Raw genomic sequence first — 19,704 nt, forward strand, 5'->3', positions numbered from 1 at the left:
TTTTACTAAGGTCCTTGCACACACATCACAATTATTGATCTCCTGTGTCCAAATATGAAAATACTGCTAACCATCTTGTCTATATTTCTGATTCAAAGCTGACACTGCTGGCTAGCCTCCTAAAATACTTAAGGATAAAGAAAAAATCCCTTTCAATGTTATAATACAAGACAAATACATGTCCCTTTTCCTTGCTTTTTCAGTTTCAGAACTGCTATATGCTTCACTTCAAGTCAAGACAGAACAATTCTGCCTGCAGTCCCTATGGAGTTTTCCAGATCCACCTTCCACTACTGATCATCTGGACCTGCTCACTCTACAGAGAGCTGTAACAGCTGTACTTCACTCTAAAGCATTAGCTACCAATAAACTATTAATTGAATTGCCAGTCAGCCAGAACATAAAACACCTTCATACATGGGCCTACTGTCATTCCTAACTTCACAGAGCCAGCATCTTCACCAGCTTAGGTTTTAGTCCAACTTAAAGGACCATCCCTTTCTCCAAGGATGACAGCCCTCACCATCAGTCTCAAAGAAATTCTCACATCCTGACAACTGTCGAGTTTTATAAACATGAGCTCATACAGCTCTGTAGATAACCTACTACATAAATCTTCATAAATCCTGTTTTTGAATGACACCAGAAATCCCACAGAATGATTTTTATGCTAAGATCAGTTAAAATAATGCAAAAATAGTCTGGCTCAGATTCATGCCAACTATCACATTTCCCAAAAATACATCAGTCTGTATCAGGCAATGATGGAGCTATCATCCAAGCTACTAACATTCTAAACTCCAGCTTTCAAACAGTATATTTTGAAAAGGAGGCCTCCTGGAAAAGAACTAAGCATGCACTTGGTGGGGTATAAGCTTCCTTTCAGATGATACACAGGCTACTGTGCAACGCTTCAAAATATTATCAAATGCAGCTTAATGTCAAGTGAGGGAAGTGGTCCTCTACGCTACAGCTATAGCTCCTTCCTCCTCACCAGGATCTTTCCAGTTTCTCCTGTCCTGCAGCATCATGTGTGTCTAAAAGCAGAGAAGGTATCAAGAATGGAACAGCTGCTTTCAGTCTCAAAGCAAAAAATCATCAAATAGCATGTAAGTAACTATGTCATAGGGGAGAAAAGTTTCATATACTATTTAAAAATTAAACCCAGAATCTCAAACTTTCCACAAAAAGAAGTTAGCTAGTTCACATTTTAACAGAAATAGAACCCAAACCAAAGTGTTCAGAGAAGTTTTGACTTTCACTGACTGTATTACTACTAATACATGGTAAAACTTTCAAAACAAACTTTAGTCACTCTGGGGAATTCATGGTTTTGGGAATTAAAGGGAGCACACACCTTCTGAAGTATAGATTTAAAACAGGGGGAAAAAAAAAAACCAACCAAAAACAAACAAACAAACACAGGAAACTATCCATGCAGACTTTTATCTTTTTCCCATTCAGGATACTAACAACTCATCTAACATTTCATTGCAAGTAAAACAGCTGATCTAAACCAACCTAGTGTAAATTAACAATCTGGGGGTAGATGGGAGAGGATCAAAGACACATCTCTGGCAGCTCTATTGCTTCCTACCCTCCCTTCTCCAAATCAGACATAATCTGCATCACCATTTCAGACTAACTTTCAGACAGCTATGAGGATGAAACCTTCTCCTCTCATGCATATATAAGTTCCTCTTCAAGTGATATGCTCAAGTGCCAAGTAATTTATTTAGAAAGCTCTGCAATCTCAATTACAGCATGCTGTGATGGAGAACCACAATCTTCATTAAGCTGTCCAATGAAGTACTGCCTGTGCAATTAAAAAATTAATTCCTATTTCTCAGCAATTTTTTTCTTCCTTCAACTTTCCTTCCTTTCTCCTCTTTTTAGACTCTGACCAAGACATCTCTTAGAGGTTTTTTCTTTAAGAAACAAGGTTCACATTTCAAACATTTCACAAGGAAGCAGATGTAACTCTTCAAATATTTCAATGTGTCCTCAAAAGATATCCCACAGATACTATTTTTTTATCAAATGAAACCATGCCATTTAGACTAGACAGAATATTCCAGAAGGGCCACAGCAGCAAAAAAAATGCACTCCCTGTTCTCTTTCACAGGAGTCTCCTTTCAAGGAGATCTCTACATACTTGAGCACTTGCCAAAGTATTTGACCAGCCAATGGCTTATTACAACTGGCTGCTTGCCTCCAAGTGGCTCCTGCCAAGTAACTCTGAGGATCCTGAAATCACAGCTCATGGTCTCAGAAGTGTGACTTAACACATGGTCATAAAGATTTCTGCTTTATTGTTAACATTCGTTTCCCTCTCAAAACCACAAGTGATCTCTCATTTATATGATTTCAAGTTTTCCTCCAAATGACCTACAAAAATGTCGAAAAGCAGATTTTCAGTAATTTAACATGACCCAGCTTCCCCTGCCTCAGTCTCACTTCCTAATCAAAATATTATATGCTACCTTACGTCAAATAAATGGGGTAAGAACAGCAACAGTTGAAGTGTATCTGTATGAGGGTAATGTCCAATTCTATAATGCATCCTCCTTCATTAGTCATTGTATTTAGCTATATTTATCTTACCAGCAATAAAAAGCAAGAAAGAAAATGCATCATAATAACTGAGAGTACAGTCAGAAAACCACAGCTCATACTAAATATTCTTAAGCTAATATGCTAAGAAAAAATCATGAAGTAACAAAGTATTTCCTGGCCCATGTCAATGATCTAAAATATGCATAAAGGAAAAGTAGGATCAAAAACTGTAGAAAATAAATTAAAAACTGAGCTCTGTAAGAAATAATTGCTTAAAGAAGTTTCCTATGCTAATTAGGAACCAACACATATTGAAGATAGCTGCTACATTTTTAGTAAACCAGTGAAATTATCTACTTTGCCCTAACTGCATAAGGAACACAAAGTATAAACTTCTCACTTGCTCATTACTTAAAAAGAAATTTCATGCTTTTGGGCTGTAAAATCAGGACTATAAAACTGTATGAAAATCCTTTAAAAAATTCATGCTCAAAGCTCAAATCCTAGCTTTCACACAGCCATCCAACTCAAGATGCTAATTCTAGACAAAAACAGAGAAAAGCTGCAAACATTATTATGTCTGTATGAACATGTACCTATTGAAAGCACTTGATGTCAACCAGTAACCCCGTAACTAAACAAAAAGAGTAAAAGTAAATGCCCAAGTTTCACCTGTTTAACAAAATCACCACTATTTTGAACTGTGTAATCTCTGGCAACAGCTGAATCATATGGTGATGAAAAATATACCAAATGACTGTGTAAAGACACATGGGAATTTTTTCTGTTGATAAAATTTAAAAATATATACTTTTTATAAAACATTATTTTATAGAAAGCCTTTCAATTTGTTAATTTACTAGAAGCTCTGAAATCAATCATACTGAAAGACTAAAAATAACCTTTTTACCAAGTTAATCATACAGAACATTTTGGCTCAAAAGACATGAAAAACACCTAATTATGGCAATAGATTTGTTCCCTATAAGAATGAAAGCAGATAATGGCAGCATTGTGAGACTGATGTTCACTAATATGATCAAGAGACTAATTATTATCCATGAATCATTTGTAGCATTCAAAACTTGATTAATGTCAGGTCAAGTTTAACATGTGATAGGTTTTATTAGTAATGCTCAGCTATCCCACAGCTTGTCAATGTACACGAGTGCCATCTGTTAGGTGTAGGAATAGCCAACAGCCACAACAAAAACACATTGGCAACAACTGGTCACTGAAGTACGTTTTAAGAATTCCATAAGGAATACCCTAATAATTTTAAACACACTAGAGCAGAATCCAAGTACTAAAGACCAGCTAAAGATAGGAAACTTGTAGCCCAAAAATAAAGACCATGCAAGGCATGTTTCTCTCTTTTGAAAGGTCAGTCAAAGGTGTGTTTAATAATACTGAATTCTTCACAGACTGACCAGTTTCTAGCAACAAAGATCTTCTTGCTAGAGGGATATGCGTAGCTTCCTCTCTACACTCCTCCATGGATGTCTAGCAAGTATTCCTGTAGAGAATACACTGCTTTACCCTTCTGAGCTTCGCATATGGTCCTAACAGCTCATCTAGCAAAACACTGCTAAAGGATACTCAGTCTGAAATTCATATTCCACAAAAAAACCATTCACTGACAGCCTTTCATTTGTTTTAGTTACAGATAATGGCAAGAAGAAATCCTTTTGTGGAAGGGTCACTTTCTAGTATTTCCCAGCACTTTGTGGAGGTCACATTTACCAGGGGTCACCTCTCCCATGTACAGCCCATTAGAGCAGGACAGGAAGTCACCTGGGCACTTCCACTGAACCTCCACAAGCTCTGCACTAGTAACAGTGAGGGCAGCACAGCTGAAGTAACATGAAGCAGCAACAGACAGGTGCATGCACAGAAAGGAAGGAAGGTGACCTAAATCTGGGTTTGCTCTGGCAACTATGTACTCTCCTCTGTCTACAATTAGTTAGAAACTCAGCATGAGCATTGAAAGAAACATTTACATATCTCATCGCTACAACAGCCCTCTCAGATGTATTACAGACATGCTCTCATTTGATGCCCTCTTACATTCCAAGTGGATGAAGCTAAAAGGCTGCAGATCTAGGCTGCCACTGGTACCTGCAGTCTGCACTTCAGCTCCAAGAATTCTGTTTCCTGCTGAAAAGTGTGATGTGCAGGGCTCCCAGACTCCTTTGTGTCAAAGTCAAACACGTAAAAGTCAAATATACTGAAGACTTAGTGTTAGTCAGCAGACCACAGACCAAAAATAACATAATTCCAAGAACCAACCGCAACTACTGCAGAGTGTCTTCCTCAACTATTTGCTCATATAATTTCATAGTCAGTGACTGACGAGGGCCCAAACTACTAGTGACTGGTCATTAGCATTCTAATGACACCACTCTTCATTACCTTTTAGAACAGCAATTCTGCAGAAAAATCCCCACTGGAGTCCATTCATTTTTTCCAGGAGAGGAAGGCAATAGAAATTCCAGTTTATACTCATGTGATAGGGAATGAGCAACACCTCCAAGCAATGAAGCCAAAGAGATTCAACCCTCCTCTCTGTAGCTTGCTGTGTGCCATGAGGCACCTCTTAGGAAAAAGCATGTTGGGATGCAACCTTGGATGTGAAAGTCTAAGAACCACACTAGCTTCATTTCACCACCTAGCCACACAGGAAAAAAATGCTATTGTGAACAAGAGTAAAATACATTGTGAGGGTGGCAGGGAATCAAGTTTGATGGTTCTAATTTATTTTTTTTTAATATCCTCTTGGCTTTGCAGCTAATTCATTAACAGCACTCTTCAAACATGCTAATAACACTAGCTGTATGCCATGTTTCTTAACTATTTGGAGACATCTTAGAAAAACCTAGAGCATGCTACAGTAAGAGCCCCACTGAGCTATCACCCATGTGCTGGTTCTGAGTGAACAACTCCAAAGGTTACGCACCTAATATATTCAACACAATACCCAAGAATAACACAAGCACTATGTGTGTTAATGCTTAATTTGACAGCACATCTGCATTCCTGAATTCAAAATAAGCATGAGGCATTTCTCACTGTCAATCTCTTCTCAAAGACACAATTGAGAAACTGACATCAATTAACTACGATGTTTTCAAATGCTTCTTTCAAATAAGAGAAATAAGCTCCTCCAAGAAACTTATAATTGACTTTTGTGATAGCTTCAAAATTAGAGAAACATGGTCTTCTCAAAGCTTTGCAGGAATGACCCTGCCAAACAGCAATATTTGATATTTATTTTTCCTGACAAAGAAACAGCAATATATTTCATGGCTTGGCCATTTCATGTACTATGCTCTGCACAGTTCTCTGTTTCAAACTGAACGGTGAATTCATTTTCTTTCTTTTAGGCATGGGGTATGTTGTCCACATTGCTTTCCCCATGCTCTCCCACCGGGCAGAACACACCCATCTGAGATTACAGTGTTGCTGGAGCCAGAGGAGATTTAACAGGTTCCACCACCACATGCTTTGATCTATTTACACATTAGCTGCAATTTATGACATTCCTGAATGGATGAAAGATGCTCAGTAAAGTCTGTAATGTCTTCAACTGAGCAAGGCTCTTATTACACTGATGCTTGCAAGCTCCCTAATACTCTGGGTTTGACCAGATACTAAATTCAATAGTTTTTCTGGGTCAAATGAAAGAATGGCACTGGGTTGAGTACAATGGGGCTGAATGCTCTTCCACTTCTTGATAAGGTGTATCTGTTACCCAGCCCCTGCGCAAATCTGTTATCCAGCTCCTGCGTAAACTGTTCCAACATAATCTGGTCTCTGGTTGCCAAAATCATGGATAGGTCTGTTTTAATTAAGTCAGATAATTGAGGATTTTATTTTATTAAGCATTTCTAATAAGACTTGTCAACAAAGACAAAACTGTATACACAATAACTCAGTCAGACACGAAACTTACATTCAAGAACATAATGTTTTCATACATTTACTGTTACAATTCCTGATTAAAACTGGGCTAATATTTTATACTAGGCCTGCAGCATGGATTTTAATACCAAAATTAAGGTTTAACTTTATATTCTGGATGTTTAAAAAAATCAGATTCTTCTGCTATGCAATGGCACTTAAGGGCTTTATTTGCTATGAAGTTGAAATTAAAACTGTAAAGCCATAATAGTAAAATGCTAAGATTTTGTAATTTCTTTATTTTAAAGATTAATTTTGTTCAAGGTCTGATTTTGGGGTTTTTTCTCAAAATTGAGCATATTACAAGAAAAGAAACAGCCAGCAGCAATGTCCTATAATCTTGCATTATAATAAATTGCTTTAAATTTCACCCCCATCTTTATCATTTTCTTTGTGCTTTTATTCATTTTATCCAAATTAAGCGCATGTCTCTTGAACATCATTCCAATAGGAGAAGGCTGATGGCTTCCCTGTGGAGCTGCATTGCCAGAAGGCAGTTTGGAAAGTGACAGCCTGTGAAGTGGCACAATGGACAATATTAAACAGTTGCCCCTCAATTAATGAGTGGAGTGACCCACTTAGTCACCACAGCTGAGTCTTCTAACTAATTCAGAAGATATCAAATATACAATTCAATTGTCCATACTGGCATACCAATTGGTAATTAGGTCCAAACAGATTTGCATTTCTCTGGTTTCGTAATACACCATAAACTGAAAGAAGAAATTATTGCTAAGGACACTTTTCCCACTTAGAAAGGTATATAGTATTTCCACTGTACAAAATACAGAAGAAATAATTTACAAAAATGTTAGAATGTTCAAATCTAATGTTAAAGTGTTAAAAGCTAAGCTGAATATGTACTGCCCTGATGTTTAAACTTACAGTGTGCACCAAGTAGAACGCTTTATCCATACAGCTTTATTTTTCCACTAGTTTCAATGCTTGCTTTCTCATATGATAGTTTGACAAGTCAGAATTTAATTACATATTCAACATTTGAATCATTCTACATTAATTTAATTTGTACCACTAGCAATATCTAACATGGGCCACAAGTTATGAAAATAATCCTTCACAGAAATATCCAAGACTGTTTGTTTTAACTTCAGTAGATCACTTTCTGAAAAATGTGAAATGTAACTAATGTGTGAATAATTTCTCAAACAAGAAGAAAAATACTTCTTTCCTAACCAAAATACTACTGCGCTGAAATATTATACTTGACTTTCAACTTCATAAATAATAATAACCAAAAGCAAGTAGCCTAATCCTCTTCTGTTTACTCCAGGAAACAAACAGATTCTTCTTCGTGAATGGGTCTCCTTAAGTGACTCCAGCAAAGCCAGGAGGCTGAGAAGTCAGCCACAGCTGAGTCAGTGTTACCTTAGCATGAAGGAACCCAAATCTAAGCAAGTAGCTGCTACCTCCCTGTCCCACAGAAAGCAAAGAAACAGTCAGAGGCAGCTGGACACCCCACTAGCACTGGCCTACAAAGCCTCTGCTACCCTCAACCTCCCACTGACAGAAATTATGTTTACCAAATAGTATTCACACCACTGCAGTGCTGCAGCTGGCTGCAGGAAATAGCTGCAGTTCAAGCACTGAATTTCAAGTGGCAGTAACCTACATTCAGCTCAAGATATGCAATTTAGTCACCTATTTCATCTTACAATTTACAAAGCTATCAGTTGGGCTGATTGGCTGTACTTACCTTTACAATTCATGTGGTAAAATAACTTTGAGCAATCAGGCTGAAGTACTACATGCTGGGACATAAGACAGCTGACAGCTGCCTAGTGAAGATTTCAAATTCTAGTATAAGGTAACATCTTTGCAGCTCCTTATTCCCTATTTGTTTACTGAGTTCCTCGGGTCAATGATTATTTGTGTTTACAGGAAGAAAAGCATGCCAAAAAGAAGATTTAAGTGAAGGTTACACCAGCAGAAAAGCATCTAAGAGTGCAATAAGGCAATACTGCTTTTACGCCATTAAACTTTCCATTCTTGGGGAGACAGAACAGGACAAAGAGAGGAAGAAATGCAAGAAATTAAGAAAAAAACAAACAGAAACAAAATGGTAGAGGGGGCATGGGTTAGAAGACAACTAAAAGGTGATTAGACAATAAATAGGCCAAAACCTTGGAATGGAACAGATGGAGTGAGGAATATGATGCAGGCCAGACATGAAGAATGACTGCCAACTCTAGGTCTGGAAATGCAGGATTGAAAGGTGAGCTGATTAAACTGCTCCTGAAGGCATAGAAAATCAAAACAAATATAAAAACAGAGGAAACAAGTCTTCTTGGCAATAAAAAAACTCCAGATGGTAACATTCCCTCTCCATTGAGATGGGGAATTCAAGATCTTCAACAAATAGGCAAACTATTTGACACTTCTGCATCCACCATTGTTGCCATGCAATTCTTCTGTCTTCTGTCCCATGACTGCAAAGCTTCTCCACGTGTTGTCTGTAGGCAACTTGGAGATATAAGACAGAGCCTTGTCATTTCAGTCAGTTTTGGTTAACAGCTATCTTGGCAGACACAGATGAGCAATGTCTGCATATTCTGCCCTTCATCAAGGTTCACTCTTTCAGGGCATGCAAATACAAGCTTACAGCTGCCTCAGCTGCCTGCAAAATACATGAACATCAGCAAAGTGTGCACTTACACATTCTCCTGCACCACCAGAAGTCCACAGCCGCTTAATTTTCCAAAGCAAACCATCTCAACAGGAGCTATACCTTTATTGGTATGAACTCTAAACATTCCACCTCTCCTAACTACAACTGCTACAAAAGCAGTTTTAAAAAGTAAAAATAAAAATCCAAATGTCAAATAAACCAAGAGAACAAAGTAAATCACCTGTCAGTTCAGAGATTTGACTGAAAATTTTTAAAAGGATCCTAGACCATTTAATCTTCTAGCAGAGATTACCTTCTCTCTAATCCCTCTAGGACAAGCTGTCATTTTAAAACTAGATAATAGTCTAAGAACTGACAAGTCATTGACATACAGTGTGCTAACATTTGCAAAAGGTTGTTCACTTGACCTGTATCATTGTTTAACCTTTAGCCCTTTTGTTCCATTGAGAGTGATGGGCAGAATTCTCCATGGGACCACAGACTGCACAGAAAGGAACTTTTTTCCTACTCCTGCTAGACAGAATTTTCACGAGACAATGGGCTTTAGTGATGACATCCAGACTCAGACTGTCCACACAAAAAAACCTTGCAAGAGAACTGTGAATTGGTTTAAGCAAGGAAAGCCAAGAGTTGGACCATTTCCAAGAATATAATTATTTCTATGCACCTGTACTTCCTGCTGAATATAACAATAATAAAGTCTTGCTGAAAAGCCTAAAATTCCTGTAAATACAAGGCCATGGTTCAAAGCCTAAGAGTATGAAGCATTTAAAACACTAACCTAAAACTCAGCTTCTTCCACTGGCTGCTGCAATCCTCACACAATGGGTGGGAGAATTTGACCATATCGTCTCCTTGAATTCTGATGCAAACCAGTAAGTGCAAAGAAAGCAAGCTATGCAACAAAAGTGACCAATCATGCAAGTGTAATGACAAACACCAAAAATTCAACTTTACTCAAAAATATCTATGAGAACCTGAAAGTTACATTAAAAGGAAGTGCACAGCTAGCACTAAAATACTAATCTGTGTTTAATTGATTACAGAGGAAAAAACTTTTTCTTCACCAATATCAGAGTTCAACAAGGCAATATTTTTAGAGACTGAGACTATACAACCTTCTCTCCAGGGCTTGTTTGTTTCTTTTGTCTTACCACTAAAACTCAGTCTTGCAAAAAATAAAAGTCCATCCAAACATCTTAAAATAACACTGAAGGCAATATTATAAAGACACAGCCCTTATTTCCAAAATCCAAAACTAAATCTCAAGACACAACTACAAATGCTGCCATACTTTATAACTGCACTTTAAAAGTGCATTTCATTTCACAGTAAATTGATTTCCAGATTTTAAAAAAAAAAATCAGTCAGTACCTAACTCTGGTATTAAAGTTCCAAATCCATAACTCAAAGAACATTTTCATTAGTGGATGTATTACATAACAAAGCACAAAGTTTACTGCTGTTTCAAGTAATTACTTCCACTTTTTCACTGAAAATAACTGAGTCTACATGGAAAACATTCATTTTTTTCTGGTATAATTAAAAGTTTTAGCCACTTCTTCTGCTATTAAATATAGCAGTGAGGCTCCTGGCCTTTTGAGTAATCTTCCTATAGTCCACACAATCTAACACACATTTACTGATACATTATTTTTAATAAAAAGAATGGATTGGAATGTCATAGAAAGGAATGATGGAGGGAAGCTGTGAAAAAGAGGTCTAGAGCATTCTCTTGTGAAGTTCAAACTGCATCCTGAGAACATGTTTCAAAACTTAAAGCTTCTCAAAACAAAAATAAGATGAAATAAGATGTGATGAAGTACACTTGATTCTTTTCTTGATCCCGAGCAAACCCCAGCTACACTGAAAAAAAACAAAAAAAAAACAAAAAAAAACAAAAAAAAAACCAAAAAAAAAACAACCACTACCCAAAAAACCCAAAAAATACCCCAAGCAACTCCAAATCATACTCTAAAAGTTTTGATGAAACCTATTCGGACAAGGTAGAGGTTGTCCACTTTTTCAGTCTTGAATATGCTGGTGCAATCAGAGAGCCATCTTATCTGTGACCAAGGACTGCTACCTTCCTTGATCTTTTAAAACAACAAGCCTTGGGGGTGACTTAAGAAGCCACATCTTCTCTCAGTGAAATACACTGGGAAGAAAGTAGGAAAGAAACCCAGGCTTAAAAATATCACAGCTTTTCTGAGACCACTCAAGGGCGCAAATCTTTAAGGATCTTGTGGTGGTTTTACCCCCAGCCAGCTACTAAGCACCACAAAGCTACTCATTATAGTCAAGAAAGGAAGGATCCTGTTAGATCCTTTCTAGATATGAAAGGATCCAACTCTTCTTGGAAAAGAAAATAAAAACATCTAATTGAACATAAGGAGAAGATCTGCCTAAGCAGGTCTCACTTGTCATCCTTTAGGATCCATTCAGCAGCACCTCTCTCTGGAGAGGGATTGATGGATATGAACAGACTTAGAGGATAGAAGGAATTCCTTGTCCTCCTGCAGATCTTGCTGTCCTGCACACAGACTTGGGAAACCCTCTCAAGACATTGATCACTGATGCAAGAGGAAGTCTGTTCGCTTTTTCAGCTATACTGATGAGGTATTCATCACTATGTTTGTTGCTATAGTTGCAGAGACGACTAAAAATAGGATAAAGATCCTTTGGGCAAAACAATACTATTTTTAAATAGTCTTTTTTCAGAATAGGGCAATGCTTCAATAGACTGGACTACTGTTTATAGTCTATTCTGACCATACAGAATGAAAAATTGACAAAGTTATGATGAATATGAAAATGCAAGGCTTTTTTCATTACACTAAGGAAGTGTTACCGGAATCACACTCATCAAGTTCACAGAAGTAATGAAATTAAAAGGTATTTTGAGGTAAGTAAGAGCAACAATAATTCCTACTTTATATATTGATCTTTTGAGAACATATTTTATGAACACTATTCTTATAGCAGATATAGATTTAAAATCTATTTTGAACCAATAATTATTTCTCTTAAGTGTTTAGCAATATTGCCTTAGATAAAATTCCACATCAATACTGGTACTGGTACTTAAAACTCCTTACAGTTATCATAGGGCATACAAACAATTCTCAAATATTGACATAAAATTTCTTGCTTATTGAAAACAATTATCAGATTTCAAGCCTCCTAAGAAGCTTTCTGTTGTAAGAGTAGTAAAAAGAACATATTTCACTCGGTAAGGCTGATTTAAATGTGGACAAAAATACCCTATCATGTACATTGTACAAAAAGAAAAACATGTAACCTTAACTCCAAAATGTAGAAGGCTTCAGAGTCTGTCATGATTGACACTTAAAACACATACCTCAAACCAACCAAAAAAAAAATCCAAGGAAAAAATACCAAAGTAGCCATACATCAATGCCAAATATCCCAATAAATTAAAAGTGTATAGATATTCATATCTATAAGATGTTTTTAAGGTGGTGTTAACATATTAGGGTAAAAAACTGTTGACTGAACTGCATTTGAAACACAATCGTCTCACATGCAGATTGCAATGTCCTTAAAGTTCTACCTGGTACTTCAGATTTATTAATATCTTCAAAAATTGTTTTCTAAAACGCTGAGATAAGTAACAAAACAAAAAACCCCACTTTTCCAAATATCCCAAGCTGCCAGTCACTCCACAATTGCTGAACATTTGGTTAGCAGAGGAACTCACTGGAAGACACAACAAAAATATGGAGGAAAAACCTATACCTATCACTGTTACACAGCCTCCAGTACCACAACACTAAACAACTGAAATCAAGCTTACCTTTCTGGAAGTGTAGATGTCAAAAAATGGTTTGTTTCGAACACTGAATGGTTCCTGAGCTTTGTCAATGAGACCACTTTTCATCTTTTCATGTCGTGGGAATATAATCTCTTTCTCTATACATGCAAGTCGAACATTAAAATCGCAGTCTCCAACAGGCTGTCCCTGCCAAGTTACAAAAGTCAGTATTAAAATCAAACACCAAATTATTTGAACAATGTAAGTTTTCCTAACACAATATTTAGAAAATTACAGCTACACAGAAGTATTATCAAGTTACTAAATTTTTCCCAAATGTGTGGTTTTCAAGTATTTTTTTCTCAGGCTCTAAGAGATTTAACCTAACCAAAGTTCACAGAAAGCTAGAAACCTGTAATATGCATTCAAGCATACATGAATTAAACACTTAAATACCTTTAAAGTTAAGTAAAATAATTTAAATACTCCCTAATTATAGCTTTTATATGGCAGCTATACTTCTCCACATAGCTTTCCTCTGAAGTCATTTAGATAATTTTGTTCACAATACTTTTAATGACAAAGCATTTACACATTTAAGTGAACTCCTTGCTCGAATGCAGTATATTGATGCCTTGAAAGAAACATTAATTAATGTTCATTTTTCTGTCACAGAAAAAAGAAAAATAGGTGCAGTTGGAAAATGTGCCAGTAAACAATGGCTACAAAAACCTGCAAGATATTTGATGGCTCAGTAACAAAAAGGCAGTAAAACCCTTAGCTAAGCCTCAGCAGCATGCCCTGACCTTTCAAGATCTGAAATAAACCAGCAGCTTTACATTGCTCTTTCTACATTTGGTGCATTGCACCAGATCAGTATGAGCATTGAAAATGCGCATTTGTCAGATTAGTAACGGCTTGTAATGGGGGTCATTATATTTTGAGCATTAGATGGTGAGGAAAACACGCTATGGATATCACTAGAACAAAACAAGCAACTGTCAACTAATAAATTCTAAAGCTCTTTTCAATTGGAGATGTCACTTTCACAGCAATGAGACACAGAAGTCATAGATTTGCACTGTTACAAATGTGATTAAGCACAGAAAGTTATCTACATGAGATCATCCCTCATTTTGCCACCCCTTTCACACAAGAAAACAATTTTCAAAACCCATTCCTTTCATGGCCTGCAGGGAATAAGCTCACAGAGCCTTGGCTTGCAAGTAAGAATTCTTCAAAAATTGAAAGCAATGAGCAAAGGAAATTGGGAAGACATGGGACTCAAATCACCAGTGGCAGCAGTACACCTGAGCAGAAGAACTGGCTACCAGGTACCTCCTGTACTACAGGCAGCTCGAAGGAAAAAAGCACTGCTCCAACATGCATCAGAGAAGATCTGAACTAGTCAACTGGAAAGAAGGCCAAAGAAAAAATGGCAAAATTACATTCTGATGAGGCATACAAAGGTAAGAGAGCAAGTAGTATCTAAATAGGTATCTCAATTAAGAGAAAAACAGAGTGCCTATTTTTAATAACATTAATTTAACCACTTCTTTCCAAAATCATATTGGCTTTCAGCAAAGCCTTTGACATTTCATGCTCCCAAAGTGGCATTAAGCTGGTCTTATATTTCTTTGCTAGCATTAGAACCTACTAGACCTCTATCGTAAGTCCTCAGTTGTTCATGGCAACAGCTTTAAGAATTATGTATTGCTCCCATACCACATGTAAGTCATAACCACTTTATTTTAGGACTCTGCTTCAGTCTACATAAGAGCAGGCAGCACAGCCATCAGCATTCTGTGGGGAAGCACATCTTGTACAAAGCCTGTGGCAGACACCATGGGTGAAATGTCCACTAATCTGTGTTCACTGATCCATGGTCATGAAGAAGAAAGCTTAGCTGGCTTTTAATATTGCCTTCAGTGTTGTCCACCTTTCAAACATGAAGGTGTTATCAGTAAAGAGCCATTCAAATTAATAGAAAATTAAGAGTATGGAAAAATCCAAGGGGCAGGAGAGTGGTTCACTCTTTATTCATTTCTCACAGAATACAGATGCACAATCTACAGATGTTTAAGTGTCACAGACAAAATGTTGGAAAATCAGTCAATCAATCAATCTTTCCTACCTTCTTTTTTCTTTCCTTTCTTTCTCCCCCTATGTATAGCATACTTGAGTACTCATCTATACAGTGACTGAGCTTGCCCTGATTTGTACATGTAATTAAAACACAGAAAACACATCTCAACCCCTGTAACAATGGACTGAAGAACTGATTGAAGAATTCTTTCCTGGGAAATATGTATATGTATTTTTTATCCCTTCAAATAACCCAATAATTCTCTAGGTAGAGTTCAGCAAGATCTAGTGCACATTCTCTCTTCCCTATAGTATCTTCTCCACTCAGCCACATTTTATTAGTAGGTCTGAAAGAGCAAATTAACTAATTAATATTTCATACATTTGAGCTTCCAATAAGTCAATCAGCAGCTAGGTTATTTAGAAAGCTTTTTCACAAAGCTTTCATTTTTTTCCTTCAAAAAATGGTTTTGTACAGTCATTTATATTTCCATCCATAAACAGTTAAATTAAAATCTGAGGCATCTTCATATGCACCATAAACCAGCTGAATCACTTTCTTTTCCTTAAAATATTCCTTTCACTTTTCTCATTTACTTGGAACTAATTATTTCCTGCAGTTCTGCCAATCATATATTTCTATTTTAAAGCTTGTTAAGTAGAAGGGTATATTACAACTAGGTTCCATCAAATAAAGGTCAAAGCTAGGTTGACATAAGATCACATGAGAAAGGAAAACACAGACAATGCTGCCAAGCTACTTCTTCATCAGACTAGTAAACTAAGAAGGCAAAGAGTATTTCATTACAAAAGCACAGGACATTAGCAATAAGAGAATAAGCACATCATTGAATTTAAATCAAGGACATACTTAATAAAAGTAATATCGTAGGAGAGTGGCTCTTCCTTTGTTATTAGACATTTCCCATAATTACAAAAAATGTTGCTAATATACAATGCATTTATCCCAAACATAGCCAAAATCTTGAAGTGATAAAATCCTTAGCTTTTATCAAATAAGTAAGAGAGTAATGTAGGCTACAATAAATAATTCAGAGACCTTGACAAAGCCAGGAAGAGATTATTTAGTGTATAAAGCACACATTTAATAATTGTCAAAAACCAAGACATTGATGCATATATAATCTAAACCCAGGCATTAAGAGCATGTTTTAGGCAATACAGATGTTTTACTAACTTAAGCATTCAGATAATTAAGATCTTATTCCAATATGTAGGTTTTTACTTGTCTGAGAAGGATGAGGGTCACTATTGCTTGACAGCATAGTTACTGAAGTACATTAAATAATAATTCCTGTTCTAGATATTTTTAACCTAAAATAAGTGTGTTAGCAAAGGGTAAAACAAAATTAACAAGTAACATGTATCTCCTACCTATGCTAGAAAATTACACTTCCCTCTCACTGTAAATAAAATGTATCCTAAAGCAAAATATCATTTAGACAAGCCTTAAGAGAAAAGTCATCTGTTAAATCAACACCTCTTCCTCGAGCAGCTTTCTTCACCTGTTGAAACTCTGTGCATTGCACTAAGGTCACAACATGGAGTGGGCTTGCAAAATACAGTTTGGATGTTAAAACATCCCCCACACAACTTCAAAACGTAAGATGAAATTTTTACTGAACTTTAAAATCCACCCAGGACTCAACATTTCTAAATTTAAACTCCAGTTATTTCAAATTAACTTCTCAACAGAAATGATACATAACAAGTCACATAAGAATCACAAAAAGAAATGGGTTTAAAAACACTGAAAAACAGGGTCTGTAGCTCATTTAACATCCATTGTCTTGAGCAGATGGGGGAAGGCAATTTATTTACTGAATGGAGATTAGAAAAAAAAAAAAAAAAAAAAAAAACAAAGGAAAAAAAAAGAAAATAAAAAAATGCTACCACCAAAAGAAACCCACTCACCCAACAAGACCAGTCCCTCTAACAATGCTCCAAATGGGTGCCAGAAGACAGAATTTGGACAAGTGTCAGGCTGTGCTCCTGCCCTCCACCCAGTTCACGGAGACAGCAGTGTTGAAGTCACAACCTCATGCTACATCAGGTGAGGAAATCCCAGGTCATTACATACAGCAGGATGGCAGGAGTGGCTGAGATGGGGATAAGAGGCAAACACAATTTCTGTTGCACATTCTGCCTCTCTTTCCACAAGGAGAAAGGTATCCCTGAGGATCTACCACCATCACCCTCCACGTTTAAGTTTCCCTTCCCCTGTGTTTCTAAGGTTACCTCGTGGCCACAGCTCAGCAAATGCCATAAGCCTCACACAGAAAGTCCTTTTCCTAGATGGATGCAGTGAACACACACAGGCACCAAATTCCATAAAAGTACTTCATCTTTGATTTTGGTATTTATGTGCTTTTTTCCGCAATGCAGCTACAGTAAAAAGAAAAATAATGCCTGGGCCTCTGCACACAGCTGATAACCGGCACAGGCCAGGATAAACTGAGAATATTTATTCTTTTCTTCCATGAGATATGGCTGAAGTGTACCCACCAGCAAAGCATGCTCCATTTGCTTCTCCAGAGCAGTGCCTGAGACATGAATAATTCAGCACACAGACACAGATATACATCCATGCACGTCTTCACTTACTGTGCCAGAGCAGGACATATGTCACAACTGTCTCAGCTTTAATGATTTTGAGAGAAGAATAAAGAATAAGCTCAGCCTGATATTCTACCCTGTGTTTAACATTATTATTGACAATTCAAGGCACCCACAGCTGACATCTGTATTCCCAATGAAAGCCCATTAATAGTTTTCCCAACTTCTGAAGACCAGGGAGTGTAATATTTTTCCTTTCATATTCATGATCTGGCACATGTTTCTTCTGACCATGGTTTTATAGAGCTGATTTTTTTGTACACATAGCTTTATATACAAACAATCTAAAAGTGCTGTTTGAGTTTCCAAATAAGATTATTAATACATTTAATGCCTAAAAGGTTTTTTTTTTCCATTTCCTATGGCATTTTCTTTTTGGAGCAGAATTAAAAGTAAAGTATTAGAGAAAATAAAAAATTTCTAGAAATGCGACCCTTAAGTTCTTTATTTCTAAAAGGCAAAAGGCATTGCAATCAACAGAATCTAAAAATTCATTTCAAAATTTTGGCAATTATCTAACTTTAAAATGTTGGGGGTTTTCTAACTTTTTTCACTCAAATATTCGAAACATGTATGACAAGAGCAAGGAATTCAGCAGTTTCAAAAGGTTTCTAAAGTTTATCTTAGTGTCAAGGAGGTACAGCATGTGAAGTACTGTTTCAGTTATAATAATACAACCACTGTGCTGCAGGAACATGATTACAATTTGTATGTTGCTGTTTTGTACAATGGAATTTTGCTCTGATTTGCCACAGAACAAAAATGGCTTGAAGAATGTGACCTATTAAAATTATTGCTTGAGACATATATTAAATTACTGGTATTTCCTTAAAAAATAATCACTGAAAATAAATTTTTAAATGTGCAAAGGAAAGAAGTTAGTAGCCAATGGATAACACCATGGTCTAACAGAACATACAAATACAGCTCCATAGGGTTTTTTTACTAGTAAACATAACTTGAACAAAACAGCAGGACTGTCAAAACTGTGACTAAACAGATATGACCAAAACAGAAAAAGTAGATTGTACTACAAACATTGCTCTCTCCCTTACTCTTCTTGGATTGCTCAGAATTTTAAATAAATTCACAATGAAAACCATAAAACTCTGTAATTGCAACTGGATGATAAACTTGCATCACCAGTATAAAGATAACATATACAAAGCAGAATATTTACAATCAGTTGAAGTGACTGAATTATCATTGGCATCACGAACACTGAGCAATAAATAGGCAGAATTATGGAAATAGGCATCTAGCACAGATTAACACGTAAGTCCTCCCTTTTGAAAACAAAGCTCCAGTTAGACACTGAAAGCTTAGTAGTTGCTGTATTCAGAGAACAGACAACTCAGTCAAATTCATTGACTGCATGTACAGTGACTTCATTTAGAAATCCTTCTGAGTCCTCAAAACCAGAACTCAATAAGGGGATTTTACTGGGATGTAAATTACTTAAACGAAAAGGAATCCTGTTCTGTCTAGACTGGTTGCCTCCCCTCAGGTAATTTGAGCAGATGAACTTCCCACTTCAATTACAGAAGGAAAAGTCATAGTTCTAAAAAACCCTAATTATAAAATAGATGTGTCATTATCACCATGGGATATTTACACACAAAAAGACTGCATATGGGAATATAAGTTTTAATAATTTATTTTACACTGAATTTAGGCTATCTTCAAAGTCAAACACAGGATTTTACTGTTTCAGTTTTTTCTAATTATTTTTTGTAGTGCTTGTGTTGCATGAAGTATGGAGGTATTCTTACCTTAATTGGACCACCTAGTATGAGTTGCAATCAATATTTTCTCTTTCTGTTTCTACTCTCCTCACACTTTCTTCCTTTCTATCTATTCACAATGACTCTTCATAGGAATAGCTATTGCTGGGTTTTCAGACTGCTTTCTTTATGATAAGGAATTATCACTGCAGTGAATTAAAGAACAGTGGGAAAATTCCTTCATCTTAAAAACATTATTCAAGCCATTTCATGAAAAGATTGTGGCACTAGTGTTTTTAGAATATAAATCGCTTCATGGT

General features: G+C 36.4%; 1 protein-coding gene across 2 annotated transcripts in view; it reads right to left on the reverse strand.

Moving 5' to 3' along the window:
- RNGTT (RNA guanylyltransferase and 5'-phosphatase) overlaps positions 1-19,704 on the reverse strand; it is a 170,980-nt gene that overhangs the window by 93,679 nt on the left and 57,597 nt on the right. For both annotated transcript variants that reach the window (XM_041480417.1, XM_041480416.1), the window contains exon 11: positions 12,981-13,145. In XM_041480417.1, coding sequence (XP_041336351.1) covers positions 12,981-13,145 — 165 coding nt within the window. The remainder of the gene's footprint in view (positions 1-12,980; positions 13,146-19,704) is intronic.

This window comes from Pyrgilauda ruficollis, unplaced genomic scaffold (assembly GCF_017590135.1).
Source record: "Pyrgilauda ruficollis isolate IOZ18807 unplaced genomic scaffold, ASM1759013v1 scaffold51, whole genome shotgun sequence".
In the NCBI taxonomy this organism is placed as follows: domain Eukaryota; kingdom Metazoa; phylum Chordata; class Aves; order Passeriformes; family Passeridae; genus Pyrgilauda; species Pyrgilauda ruficollis.